Source organism: Penicillium arizonense (genome assembly GCF_001773325.1).
Source record: "Penicillium arizonense strain CBS 141311 chromosome Unknown PENARI_contig027, whole genome shotgun sequence".
NCBI lineage: Eukaryota > Fungi > Ascomycota > Eurotiomycetes > Eurotiales > Aspergillaceae > Penicillium > Penicillium arizonense.
The window spans coordinates 113,075-126,410 of NW_019173304.1; the positions used below are offsets into that span (position 1 = coordinate 113,075).

The 13,336-nt window shown below is 47.9% G+C and overlaps 8 protein-coding genes across 8 annotated transcripts; 4 read left to right on the forward strand and 4 right to left on the reverse strand.

Moving 5' to 3' along the window:
* Positions 1-1,887: 1,887 nt before the first annotated feature.
* PENARI_c027G01123 (FAD-binding oxidoreductase) lies at positions 1,888-3,807 on the forward strand (the record flags this gene model as incomplete). The annotated part of the gene is made up of 4 exons (XM_022636034.1): positions 1,888-2,011; positions 2,118-2,269; positions 2,316-2,801; positions 2,854-3,807. The coding sequence occupies 4 exons, from the start codon at positions 1,888-1,890 to the stop codon at positions 3,805-3,807; spliced, it is 1,716 nt and encodes a 571-aa protein (XP_022484002.1).
* Positions 3,808-4,794: 987 nt separating this feature from the next.
* Positions 4,795-5,244, reverse strand: PENARI_c027G11114 (uncharacterized protein; the record flags this gene model as incomplete). The annotated part of the gene is made up of 2 exons (XM_022636137.1): positions 4,795-5,177; positions 5,232-5,244. 2 exons carry the CDS (start codon positions 5,242-5,244, stop codon positions 4,795-4,797), a joined length of 396 nt encoding a protein of 131 aa, XP_022484025.1.
* Positions 5,245-5,688: 444 nt separating this feature from the next.
* Positions 5,689-6,347, reverse strand: PENARI_c027G06262 (FAD-dependent oxidoreductase; the record flags this gene model as incomplete). The annotated part of the gene is made up of 2 exons (XM_022636083.1): positions 5,689-6,135; positions 6,201-6,347. The coding sequence occupies 2 exons, from the start codon at positions 6,345-6,347 to the stop codon at positions 5,689-5,691; spliced, it is 594 nt and encodes a 197-aa protein (XP_022484087.1).
* An 809-nt stretch (positions 6,348-7,156) lies between these two features.
* On the forward strand, positions 7,157-8,118 carry PENARI_c027G06530 (pyrroline-5-carboxylate reductase family protein; the record flags this gene model as incomplete). Its single annotated transcript, XM_022636087.1, has 2 exons — positions 7,157-7,199; positions 7,250-8,118. 2 exons carry the CDS (start codon positions 7,157-7,159, stop codon positions 8,116-8,118), a joined length of 912 nt encoding a protein of 303 aa, XP_022484029.1.
* Positions 8,119-8,207: 89 nt separating this feature from the next.
* Positions 8,208-9,363, reverse strand: PENARI_c027G10247 (uncharacterized protein; the record flags this gene model as incomplete). Its single annotated transcript, XM_022636123.1, has 3 exons — positions 8,208-8,869; positions 8,956-9,234; positions 9,288-9,363. 3 exons carry the CDS (start codon positions 9,361-9,363, stop codon positions 8,208-8,210), a joined length of 1,017 nt encoding a protein of 338 aa, XP_022484026.1.
* Positions 9,364-9,613: 250 nt separating this feature from the next.
* On the reverse strand, positions 9,614-10,125 carry PENARI_c027G10043 (uncharacterized protein; the record flags this gene model as incomplete). Its single annotated transcript, XM_022636119.1, has 4 exons — positions 9,614-9,667; positions 9,717-9,764; positions 9,820-10,021; positions 10,085-10,125. The coding sequence occupies 4 exons, from the start codon at positions 10,123-10,125 to the stop codon at positions 9,614-9,616; spliced, it is 345 nt and encodes a 114-aa protein (XP_022484111.1).
* Positions 10,126-11,118: 993 nt separating this feature from the next.
* On the forward strand, positions 11,119-11,938 carry PENARI_c027G00627 (uncharacterized protein; the record flags this gene model as incomplete). Its single annotated transcript, XM_022636028.1, has 2 exons — positions 11,119-11,260; positions 11,316-11,938. 2 exons carry the CDS (start codon positions 11,119-11,121, stop codon positions 11,936-11,938), a joined length of 765 nt encoding a protein of 254 aa, XP_022484085.1.
* A 562-nt stretch (positions 11,939-12,500) lies between these two features.
* Positions 12,501-13,223, forward strand: PENARI_c027G06024 (peroxiredoxin family protein; the record flags this gene model as incomplete). The annotated part of the gene is made up of 4 exons (XM_022636078.1): positions 12,501-12,553; positions 12,606-12,718; positions 12,805-12,968; positions 13,044-13,223. The coding sequence occupies 4 exons, from the start codon at positions 12,501-12,503 to the stop codon at positions 13,221-13,223; spliced, it is 510 nt and encodes a 169-aa protein (XP_022484090.1).
* Positions 13,224-13,336: the final 113 nt, after the last annotated feature.

Below are 13,336 nucleotides of genomic sequence, written 5' to 3' on the forward strand. Positions count from 1 at the left end.
CAGATAGAAAGCTTTATAGGACCGGGATAAGACAGCCATTTAATCTGCATTCTGTGTAAAAAGGCTTGACCCGAGGATCGATAACCTAAGATTGAGCTATTTTATCTATTGAATAATCTCTATATTTAGAAACTGAAAATAGACTATGAGCTTCGGTGCCATCCTTACCAGTGTGCTTGCCAAGAGAGATATTGTTCATATCAATTACCTCCACCGAGCAGTACTCCTCGCAATTAACTTCTACCCGGATTTCCAAATTGCTTTCTCTTGCCGTATAATTGCTTATATTTCTCATTTACCAAAGGTCCTGTTCTTCGCTCCACAGGACGCGTCCACGTTTTTTTTTATGCATAGCGAACCTCCATAACGGTACTATCACTCCGAAAAGGACAGAGCTACTTTTGAAATTGACAGTTCAATCTGCGCTTCCGATTTTCTGTCAATAATGCAATCAAACAGTATCTGCGATTAAGGAAGGAGACTCGGTTGCAGAACCACGTTACAGTACATGGTCAGAGCGTTCAACAGAACCACTCACTACGTCACATTTTTGCGACTTCAGTAGAAAGATTGAGGGATCTCCAGGAGAAATTGAAATCCTCCTGGGCGAGGCATGCTCGCAGGTGCCCAGGGCGCCGCACGGACAAACACTACAGGGTTGCAAGAACGCAAGGGATGAGACCTCCGTCACCCTTCTTTCGACCACATGGTCTAGTCAAGGTCAAAGCAAAATGGACTCGTGACTTACTATGTATGCCATATCTGCTACGCTGCATTGACTTTCTACTGTGACATCTCGGTAAACGGCGGTTCAAGGTCTACCGTTGTGGGAGTTCCGGGTTGGGGGTTGGGTATAGTTACACTCTCTTTTTTGATGCCAGATTAAAGGCATAGAAGTTTAAGTATTGCTAGGTTAGCTCAGTGGCTACATTGGCACCGGTGATTGGGGCATGTGCAGGTTCTCGCTCTCTAAGACAATCAGTAACAGTCATTGTGGCACATTACAAGTAAAAGCTTTATAGCTGCAGAAACTTCCCTAGCACCGATACGCAATGAAAATTTGATGGCTTTACCCTAATCATCCACCTATTAAGCGTGGTATTAGGTCCACCATCGATGCCTATGACTTGAACCCAGTCAAAAAGTTCTTTTACAAAACCACCAATAGAAAAGACGCCGTACAGTAGTTCTATAAATCAAATCATATTCATCCTATTTATTAACACTGATAAAGGCCAATTTATTAATCTGGACATGTAGTTTTAGGTGCTGGCTATGTATCTTGTGAGGCTGTTGGAGGTTTTATATATCTTACTCTGGCATCCATTGCACCTGGCTGAAAAGCAGTCAGCCTTGCAAATACACCAAATTGGTACCTACAGTAGCCAATAAATAAAATAAACAACAGTGTGGTTAGAGAAATGCATTAAAATAAATATTTTACAAGCTCTATCACGCATATTTGTTTAGGGGCGCCAAGACCAGTCACGACTTTGAACTTGTAAACAATCGCCTTTCACTTCCTTTCTACTCACAGCCAAGACACAAATACCCAAACAAAGATTCAATGCAGTTTTACTTCATCCCTAGACTGATGTTAGATATTAAATCTTTCGCAAGCCTCATCCAATCAACATATATGCGCTCCCTACGTGCGATCACCCGTAACGCGTCAGACATCAGCAGCTCAGTCTACTTGATGTAACCCTGCAAATTAAACCACCCGCCTCCTTCTCTGACCGCACTTTCATAAGTCAGTCAGACTTTGGCCGGGCAAACTACGATACTCGCCGGCTCTAGCCTGTGTGACTAGTGCTTACAAGCGTCCAAGCTGATTTCAGCAAACGGTCGCGTTTACATATACGAGCTGACCATACGATCTAACCAATGGCATACGCTAAATCTCGCAATCTGACAGCAAGCCGTGCATATGGACCAGGATTCGCTGAGAACAAGGCCTTGACCACTAAAAAGCAAGACGATGCCAGCTTTGCCCCAGCCGAAGATCCATGTTAGAATCATTTCGACTTTCTTCCTACACCTTCCCGACCTGTTCTGGCTATAAGCTATAACCTAGTCCAGTATGTGGTGGAAATTGCTCGGGCTGTTCGCTATAGGGAGCATAGCTCTCTCAGAGAAAGATCAACTCCCATTTGAGTCTGACAACTTCGATGTCAGCGCCGCCCTTAACGACCTCGGTGTTGGTCTTTCGGAAATTTCAGCACTGAGCATGAAAGAATCGTCAACCAAGGAGCGATGCTCAATTGCCGTGAGTGAAATTGGACCTTACCCAATAATCAACTAACATTGCCCAGTGTGGCAGCTTGATCCATGTACTTGGACTTGGGAAAGTCTCCAGCCAGGATACACTACCATACAAAAACTTCACCGATTCATTTTGGTCGACCCAACAAGGGACAGTCGCACCACGATGCGTGATCCAGCCATCATCAAGCAAGGATGTCAGCATTATCGTGCTACTAGCTCGTCTTACTGACTGCCAATTTGCAGCCAGAAGTGGCGGACATGCAGCTTTTGAGGGTGCTTCGAATATCCCCGGCGGAATCAGCATCTGGTTCAAAGATATGAATGAGATCACACTGAATGAAGACAAGTCAGTGGTTTCTATTGGACCAGGCAATCTTTGGGGCCAAGTGTATGAGAATCTTGAACCTCATGGCTTGGCTGCTGTGGGCGGCCGCGCCTCTAGTATCGGCGTTGGAGGTTTCATTCTCGGAGGTGGAATTTCATTCCACTCCAATCTGTATGGCTGGGCTCTCGATAATGTGCAAAGTTTCGAGGTAAAAACTTGTGATACTAAATGGTGAAGTCCTGCTGACCAACAACCCCTAGGTCGTCACTGCGAGTGGCGCTATTGTCACTGCCAGCGAGACCGAGCATTCTGATTTATACTGGGCCCTCCGAGGAGGCGGCAACAACTTTGGTCTGGTTACCAAGTTTAATCTCTACACGATTCCATACACAATGATGAGAGGGGGAGCTAGATCATTTGTTCAGGACCAGTTCCCAGAAGTCATTAATGCGTTTGTGAATGTTGTCAACGACGCACCAAAAGATGGGAATGCCCAGCAATGGCTGGCTTTCCTAGACTATCAGGGAACGAAAATCGCATCAGCTGAACTGACATATGCTAAAGATGTTGCCGACCCTGACATCTTCAAACAATACAGGGATATCCCTGCTGTCTCGGATACAACGACATCCAAAAGTTTGGTCCAGTATTGCAAGGACGTTGAAGCCAGCAATCAAATTGGCCATCGCGAGGTATATTGGCCAATTGCAACACAGCTAAATGAAGAGTTTGCTCTATGGACGGTTGAGGAGTTTTTCACGGCCTTACCACAAGTCGCGAATGTGACGGGCATACTCCCCGTACTCATCTACCATGCCCTGACAGAGCCAATTTTGAAAAAGATGTCCAAATTCGGCGGAAACGCATTAGGTCTTGATCCTTCCAAGGGCCCAGTCCATTTGCTACAAATCGCTTGCTGGTGGGACGACGAGGCGGACGATGACACGGTCTATCAATTTATCAACAGCTACTGGGAAACCGTGCTTGAGAAAGCGCAGACCATGGGAATTAGCAACGGCTTTATCTACATGAATTATGGAAGTAAATTCCAGGATGTGGTTGCTGGCTACGGAGATGCCAACGCGGCTCGCTTGCGGCACATTGCTTCAAACTATGACCCCAAGCAGATCTACCAGGGCCTTCAACCGGGATATTTCAAACTTGGACATGCTCCCAAAAGCTTTGTAGCCAGGTCTTCTGGTGACACGGAATAGCGATGTGGTCGGAGGGGAGTAGAATAGGCGGACTTAGAATCAATGTGTTTATGTATAGCATTTTTCGCACCGAGTAAAGCCGTTGTATTTTGATACCCTTAGGAGGGAACTTAGGCTCAGGGGGCCTCATTTCGGATTTTGAAAGCAAAGAGAACAATCGATTCGAGTCTGAGATCAACAATAAGGAGGGGCATATAATGCATGAGACGCAATGCGGACCTAGGAGCCAAACAATGCTCATAGTGGCTACAGAGTCAGGTACTCTTCAAGAACTCACCCGGTAAGACAGAAGAAGGGGACAAGCAGGTTGGTTCACTGTGTCCTATGCATGGGAGTTTCTCTCTCTGTAATGTACGCCTGCTGGTTAGGATATGAGAGTACTCAGTGCTATTGAATTATTGTTTCAAGCGCAAAAAGAGCACATCTGAATTGTTCCAGCTTTGCCAGGTCCATTATTGATTGTTACCCTCTTTGATTCAGACAAAGGGATTCTCTACCAGTTTCCCGCTACAATAGCTTTTGTGCTTTTGTCCAAATCTGGCAACTCTAGAAGATAAATGCAGGTCAGTCCCTCATCCCATTTTATCTTTCTCAGGTACCATCTCTATGCTCAAGTCTCCTGAGCTAACCTATATCCATCAACCGAGCCCACCTCCCTCTTCAAGCAGCCCTTAATGACCCCGAATTCTCATCACACATACGATCGTCAACACGCCTACATTCTTGAAGATCCTCACACGAAAATGTGCATGCTGCGCTACAAGTGGTACCGCGGGTCTATCCCCTCTCCCATCAATGAGCACATCCCCGGCTGCGGACACACAGAAGGATGGCGAATCGAACGCTGCGAGGAAGCCCGAGCTCGCTGCAGGGGTGCCTTTTGTGAGGACCCACAACCAGTCCTTCGCCTCGAGGACTCTTACACGATGGGCGATTGTCGTACATGCCAGGGTCTGCGCCCTTTCATCCCCCACGCCCCTCCATTCCTCAACCCGGAGCAGGTCGATGATCCAGCATACCGAGAACAAGAAAATCGACGGAGACAAGAGCAAGAGCGGCGAGAACAAGAACAAGAGCAGAGAGAACAAGAAGACCTACACCAGTATGGACATCAAAGTCAACAAGCACAAGAGATTTATCAACAGGAGATAGATCGATACGAACAAGAAAGGCTACGACAACGATACCAACGACATCGACGATATCAGGAGCAAAATCAAGAATATGCGCGACTGCAACTGCGAGAACAAGCTCTCCTCCTCCGAAGACTGCAACAACAGGACGAAGAGCGGTGATAGAGGGTAGAACAAGCGGAAGAAGAACAAGAGCGATTATGGCAAGTGAGACTCGAATAAGGGAATCAAGAGCGGCTAGGACATGTCAGAAGAGGTTAGAAATGAGGTGCAACTCTACACTTCTCGCACAGGTTTCGACCATGCTTGGTTTGATCTCTTTTCACCCTCATTGACGAAGTCGAATACACTGCTCGAATATGGGAATACGTCTTAGCACAGGTGAACCAGAGTGAAGTGGAGTCCCAATAGCAGAATATCATCTTTATGAAGCAGAACCCTACCCGATTTGTCTATGGCCTTACAGCGAGCAGTTCTTCGTGACCAAGCTTAACGACTAAGTAACCAAGGAGTTTAAGCTCATCTCATTGCAAGACAGTCATGCCACCAATGAACTTCATACCGAGATAGGGTTTGTGAAATATGAAGATGAGCAGTAGTGTGTGTACATGATTTCCGTGCAAGGTGGATTGCAAATTAAGACAGGTGCTAGAGATCTACATGTGTTGTTAAAGATGGACATCTATAGCTAAGCCATAGATTGCGGACATCGATTAATCATCTTTCATTAAAGCTTTTAGAGAAATCCTCACAGCCTAGCCAATTTTTGTGGTAGAATCTCAGACAGTTCTTGGGCCTCGACAGCGATTGGCTGGTCACTCGTTGCTCCTAAGAGATCCAAGACCAAAGATCCCACCAGCGAAAACATCCTAGAGCCCTGCTCTGAGTATGCTGAGTTGCCCGAAAGCAATATGACCGACGAGTCTTTTGGCACGTAGTCGACGAGGGAATGCGAGAGGTTGGTGTACCACGACAGGGGTGTAGCCAGGGAGTCATGCATATGGTCAATTGCAGGCATTGATTGGCTATCTCCAGCTCCAGCCTCAATAATGACTAGAGCCGAGCGATAGAATCGGCCATCCTGTGTGCGAATACCGGCGTTCTTCCTCCCAGTCAATGTGCTCACATATACTATCTCGTCGACCTGTTGTCCCAGAAAGAATTGCACGCCTGCATCTTGGGCTGTGCGATAGACCTATATCCCAGAAATAGAAATTAGCCACTCTTTCCACCGATTTGATTGTTTTTAAGGCCCACTACAATTGACAAGTCTCCCGAAGGGGCATAATTATCTTTTCCGAACACCAAGATGTCAGTGTAGCCTTTTTGGGAGAGATGCAGAGCTGCAGAAAGGCCAAAAGACCCAGCACCGACGATAATAATGGGATCAGATTTGGAAAGCCCCATGGTCGCAAAAGAAAATACAATGAAACGACCAGTATTTGTGGGATGGTGCGCAGTTATAGCCCATGCAACTAATTGCCTAAAATCGTCATCCGTTGCGGGAGTTGGAGATAAACTACAAACGCAGTCATTCCAGTCAAATCTTTCAGATAACATGAGGAGACCGTGAGGGGAACAGTCGATTAGCGCTGATCACCGGCAGGCGGCCCGATCATGTGCTTTTCTCCAATTTTAGTCAAAATTTGACATTGAATCCATTAAATAGCAGCGTGGGGCTTAGTATGCTGTAGATGTCAAATTTTGAACAGAATAGCTCGGTGTTGACCCTTGAACTCATGATCGCAGCATCCGGATCTAGACAATTGACCGCGGAAGCTGTGAGGGAAAGAAGCATGTTGCAATTGGATCTGGGATACTATGAGACCTCATCTGAGGATAAATTGAAGGACACTCCTTCGCATACATTCCTTAAAAGAATCTCATCGCATGATCAAGTGGACAACTATGTTTGCCCAGCTTGATGATTTACTAACAGCACCTCGGGGGGGAAACCGAGGAGGCTAGGCACACTGTGATTGATTCTAGTAGGAACACTACTAGAACCTATCAGATTAATAACCAAGAAATATGCAATTAACCAATGTCGAAAGCCGTTGAGATTCAAAATCATTGCGATCTTAGCGGGGCGTGAACCGATTCTCCACCGGAAGCACTCCCGATGTTCTTCAATGACTAGTTGCTCTTCTACCTCTTCCCTTCCTCATTCTTCATTATATTCAATATTAATTCGATTTATCCCGCTCTGTCACATTATGGCCAACATTCAAAATGGAACCCTTTGCATCCTGGGGTGTGGTATGTGTGCAACTCTCTACACAGAAAATAGCCATTGACGACAATCATAGGAAACCTGGGCATCGCCATCCTAAACGGCCTGATAAATGTACCTGCAGAGAAAACCAGCGAGCTACCCTTCACGCAATACATCGCCTGCGTGCGCAGTGAGTCCTCAGAGAGAAGACTCACCGAGCGATTCGCCCAATCAATGAACAAAATAAGCATCTCTCGCGGCGACAATATACAAGCCGTCCAAAGTGCCGATGTAATCATTCTAGGCGTAGACCCTGCAGACATCCAGACCGTCCTAACCCAGCCCGGCCTCCGCGAAGCATTAACCGACAAGCTCCTCATCAGCATTGCAGCAGGCTGGACCCGGCAAAAACTCGAAGCGACAATCTACGGCAGTGCCACTACCGCCGAAAACACAGCTGGGCGCGCATGGGTAGTGCGCACATTGCCCAACATCGCCGCACAGGTCTCACAATCCCTCACGGCAATCGAAACATCCGAGCCCGCATTGCCCGAGCGATATCTGCAGATCACCACGTCAATCTTTGAACAGATTGGCAAGGCAGTACACATTGACCCGCGATTAATGAATGCCACTACAGCCGTCGGAGGCTCGACACCTGCCTTCTTCGCTGTGATCTGCGATGCGATGATTGATGCTGCAGTTGCGGTCGGGGTTCCACGCGATCTGGCGCACACGATGATCTTCCAGTCCATGCAAGGGACGGCGACTATGCTCCAGAGTGGGATGCATCCTGCCATGCTGAAAGATCAGGGGACTTCCCCGGAGGGATGCACGATTGGCGGGTTGATGGTTATGGAGGAGGCTGGTGTGCGTGGGCATGTTGGACGGGCGCTCAGGGAGGCTGTGACATTGGCGCGGTTGATGGAAACGACGGATCATGTTAATGATACCAGGCATTAAGTTAGACTGGGATGTGATAAAGCATATATGAATAAGATTATACGGTCACGAGAATGGACGCAGACTATCGCTAGCTACCAAGACTGAAACTAATTACCTCCAACAATACCCTTGAAAACATCAAGAGTATGCTGCCAAACCGTTCCCCTCGTTCCGTCTTCACGATATCCATGCAAAATCTTCTGGTCGGCGACAGTCGCCGAATCAGATCCAACCAAGTAAGCCCCAGAGCCCTGCACCCCATCCGAGCCCACCGCAGAATCAGCGCCTCCAACTGTCCCCTTAGGCGTGAAACTAGGACTAGTGGCGGTATAGAGATGCCTCTCTCCACTCTCCCCGAAAGGAACAGTCCACCGCGCAGCAACAGTAAACAACGCATTCATCGCGGTTTTCATGACGAAGTTAGAATCACGCACGAGACTCGTCTTCACAACACCCGGGTAAGTGTGAATGAATGATGTTGACGGGTGCGCGGCAGCAAGCTCTTCCATAGACAGAGATGTCATGGTAATCGCGTGGTTGGCGCAGTTGCGCAGCGAGTAGTTGTCTTTCAACGACAGGTCTTTCAGGATAAGAGGTGCATTGCCTCGTGCATCAAGGACAGAGACTACGCTTGATAGATTTCTCTGAATACCAGCTGCGCCTTCAGTGCTCGTGGCAGCTTTAGTTAGCTGAGGAAGTAAGTTGGACAAGAAGCGCATGCGTGAATAATAATGAAGGCTCAGCTTCTTATCCAAGCCTTCGTCAGTTTCTGCGAAATGTTAGCAGGCTGCGCCAATCAAGGGGATCAGGCCAACAGGGACGGGACATAGGGAATGAAGAAAACCATAACCATACCATCACGCCCCTTCGCAGTGAACATCCCAGCACTCAAAAACAACAAATTAACCTTCTCCTCCTTAGCTTGAATAGCCTTGCAAGCCTCGTCGACCTCATGCAAACGCGAAACATCGCCCTTGACAAAAGTAATCTGGCCATCCGGGTTCGAAGCACGGAGCTCCTCAATAATCTGCGACGCCCGACTCTCACTCCGACCGACGAGATAAACACGCGGAGAGAGAGTCGATCGGACAAAGGCGCGGGCGGTTGTTTCGCCGATGCCGCTGGTGCCGCCGACTGGGGAGGCTGGGTTAGTATGGGGGTTCCGCGGAAATGCGCAAGGGTCTTACCGAAGACTGCTACTAGGTTGGGGCCATACTCCTTTAAAGTGGAGTTGTGCTTTCGTACTGTGTCGATGGAGACCATTTTGATATGTTGATGTTGGTTGAAGACTACGTTCACCGAGGTAAGTAAGCTTACAAGGAGGAGTGTGGGTTAGCGCGATCCGTCTGCGCGGCCCGGGAGTCATGGGGCTATTTACTTCACTTGATGTGCAGAACTCATTACTGGAACAATAGTTCAATAGATGCTATTTCGAAAGCATAACCGGCATTGACTAATAATACCCAGAAAATAGGAGTTCAGTAAGAATTACAGTACTTCAAATCTCTCTCCTTTAATTTCCCTCGGCACCTTCAGCATGGCATAGCTTCTCGCAGTAATAAGTCATCTGTGAACAGAATTAGCAACTTGACTCCCTGCCAATAGATTGAAATTACCTCGTCACCACCAATGTGCCACCCGGCAGAGTTACAGTAGGTGCCATCCTAGAAAGTATTAGCCCTGCCCTCCGTGCTTGATAAGTACCAGATGGATACTTACAAAGGTACAATCAGGGCACTGATCGTATTGCTCATCACCAGTATTGCGCTGCCTGTAAAAGTCGCACGCGCACTTGGTCTCGTCTGGTAGGATCTCATAGTCCTTGGACCATGTCTCGCTGGGACTGAAGGGGGTGCCTCCTACTTCGGAGTATTTTCTGTTGGTGACGCAGACTGCAATATTGTGCAGCTTTGCGAGGGCTCTATATGAGTATGGAGATATGTCAGATATCCTTCATTTTCTGAAGGATTGAGAGGATACATACCCTCCAAGAAGGAATAAGAGGGGGAATGCTGTGGACCGCATGGTTGAACCTTGATGAAAGCACAACTCGTTAGAATGGAAGATGTATATTTCAGAAGATATATGGGATTGTACGGTTATTTAACCCCAGTCTCTCGCTGTTCAAATAGATTGACTTATATACGAGTATGTGATCCACCAGACACCGACTGCAATAGCATCCGTTCCATTAGCAATTTAGCAATTGACTTCCGACTATCTACCGGTAGTGACTTGGTTGCACAGGAAGCTTTTTCATCTTGAAATGTCTCAGAAAAAAATAACCTTTTAAGCCAACCGTTGTCTGATCTGGATCACGAACGGTAGATCAGGGGAAATCTCGGGGAATCATTGCCCAGCTGCAACACCAACGATTTGGCGAAACCTCGGGCAATCAAATGGATCTCTAGCAGGATAATCTATCTCATGAGGGCTAAAACTGAGACATCGTGACAGGGTCATTTCCGCCAAACCGAATTGACCTTAATGAGGTATGAGATCGGCGGCATTGCATGGTTGCTCTCCGCGTTATGGAGAAGTATATCTATCTGGCTTTTGCCAAGAGGAAGATCATCGTAAGGACGTGTTGATTTGACAGGTTCGGAAGAAAGAGGTTTTAGAAATACGATAGAGAACCTTTGGGCCATATGAGACCAGGGGACGATCTTTGACCTGACAACTTGCTTCATTTCTCCTTTTAGTTAATGCTTCGCTTTGAAGAATGGACGATCATTGGAATGTTGAGGCATTTTGTCTCTTTTTGGCTTCCACGGGCTAAGGATCAAAGACATGCACATCGTGCCCGTAAATGGCAGTCGGTCCCTACTCGCAAGATCCACAATCAGACTATAGAACTTCAGAAAGTGAAACTTGTGAGCTCTCTCGGCTCCAGGTGTCGTGATAAGCGATTGTATCTGTTCATTTATAAGGTCACATATCTCCCGAGTATCACGAAGCATAACGGTGTATTCCCATCTTTCGCTGCTTTCGTCTTAGAACCCTCTTTTCCATTTCACTATGCTCCTCGTCCATGCCGTGGCCCTGTTGGCCACAGCTGCCAGTGCAGCACCATTTGCTGAGCGAAGTCTCAACAGCATCAAGTGGACTCCGGACCATGTTCTCCAGCCAGGAGAGGTCATCTTGTTTGGCGAAGGCCGTAGTAAGTATCCAAACTCCGGACCAAAGGTATGAAAGACAGCTAATCTTGACATTAGTGGAGGTTGTTCATGAAAGTGTCTATCATGAGCTTATATCCTCGCAAGCGCTCTCCCATCACCCAGGCGACTTCCACGACGCCGTCGAGACCCCTTCTGCCGGCCGCAACAGCTCCAAACTCCACTCCCGAGACTCATGCGACCTAACCACGGCAGTAGTCACCGACAAAACCCAAACATTCGTCGACTGGGACGTCCAAATGTCCCCCGTTGTAATCGGCACCGGGAATGGAATAGACGTCTCAGTCAGTTCCGGCTACACCGTGGGAAACAGTATCAGCGTGAGTGCCGGATTGGACTTTAATTTGATCAAGGACAAGCTTGGCAGCTCGGTGGGTATTGACTACACTCGCACATGGAGTACACAGACCGTGGTCACCGTCAAGGCAACCGTTGCGAACGGATACTCTGGTGTGATGATTACCAAGCCTATCAAGACACGCAAGTCTGGTCGAGTTCTGAAGGGTTGTCTTGGTTCGCAGACTCAGGAAGGGACATTTTCTGCAGATTCTTATGAGGATGGGTCTTATTCTGGGGTTAAGTGGGTTTCCGGTGCTATCACGATGTGTAGTAAGAAGGAATTTCCTCTGTCTCGATGCTCTGGAAGTGGAAACTTTATCTGAGGTGGAGAGGTGGAGAGTTGGTGACCATTGAGATTGATACTAGTCAGATAGGGTGTTCAAGCAGCAAATCACATGACGTGTCACATGATATCGCCATCCCACTGGTGCCTGAAAGATCAGGCCACATATAACATCATTTCTGCCCCTCGTCCCTCATTTTCCCCCAATTCTGTCTTTTTCTTTTCTCCACTCGAACCAGTCAGGAATACGAAATCCGAACAATATAAATGACTGGAAGCCAATTACCGATAGTCTTAGCCTATCATATGATTTTATCTTATTAAGCCTTTAAGGCCAGACCGATAACCGTAATCAACGGTTCTCGACGGTCTTTCTTGCTAATCCACACGGTTCGGTATCTTTCTACTTCGGATCACCTCATGGCCAATGCCTGGCGGTTCCTGTCCCACTCATTCCCGATGGGCCGATATGTGTAAGCGGTGTGGTCTTAAATACTTCTTCGCATCCAAAACTTAACTTCTTCAATCCATCTATCTCTCTATCTCTCTATCTCTACTATCTTCTCTCTCTCTCTTCGTAAATTTTACTTTCAACCGTCAAAATGACTAAGGGTTTCAACGCTGGTGACGCCTTCCCCGAGAACGTCGTGTTCTCGTGAGTATTGCCCCTCAATGCCGTCTATCTCTGTCAATACTAACAACAATAGTTACATCCCCTGGTCCGAGGAGGCCGGCGAGATCACCTCTTGCGGTATCCCCATCAACTACAACGCCTCCAAGGAGTTCGCCAACAAGAAGGTCATCCTCTTCGCTCTGCCCGGTACGTGACCGCTCTTTTGAAAGTTCTCTTTTTGCCTCCTGCACCCCGTCTGCAAGGTTCTCACGCTGACCGCCACCCTCCAACAGGTGCCTTCACTCCCGTCTGCTCCGCCAACCACGTCCCCGAGTACATCCAGAAGCTCCCCCAGCTCCGCGAGAAGGGTGTCGACCAGGTTGCCGTCCTCGCCTACAACGATGCCTACGTCATGAGCGCCTGGGGCAAGGCCAACGGTGTTACCGGCGATGACATTGTACGTTCACCTATATTTCCCTGATCTCAATCCTTCGCTGGAGATATCCAATTGGACTCGACTAACACTCTCCAGCTCTTCCTCTCCGACCCCGAGGCCAAGTTCTCCAAGTCCATCGGCTGGGCCGACGAGGAGGGTCGCACCTACCGCTACGTGATCATCATCGACCACGGCAAGGTCACCTACGCCGCCAAGGAGTCTGCCAAGAACACCCTGGAGGTCTCCAGCGCCGACGCTGTCTACAAGCAGCTGTAAATGCTTCCCAGTTTCGATTCTGACTGGTATAGAATGGCTGCAAGGTAGAACATGGGTTGATGGGAGTACGCATGTATTCCCTGCTTTTTTTAGCGCTTTAGAATAGATCACCC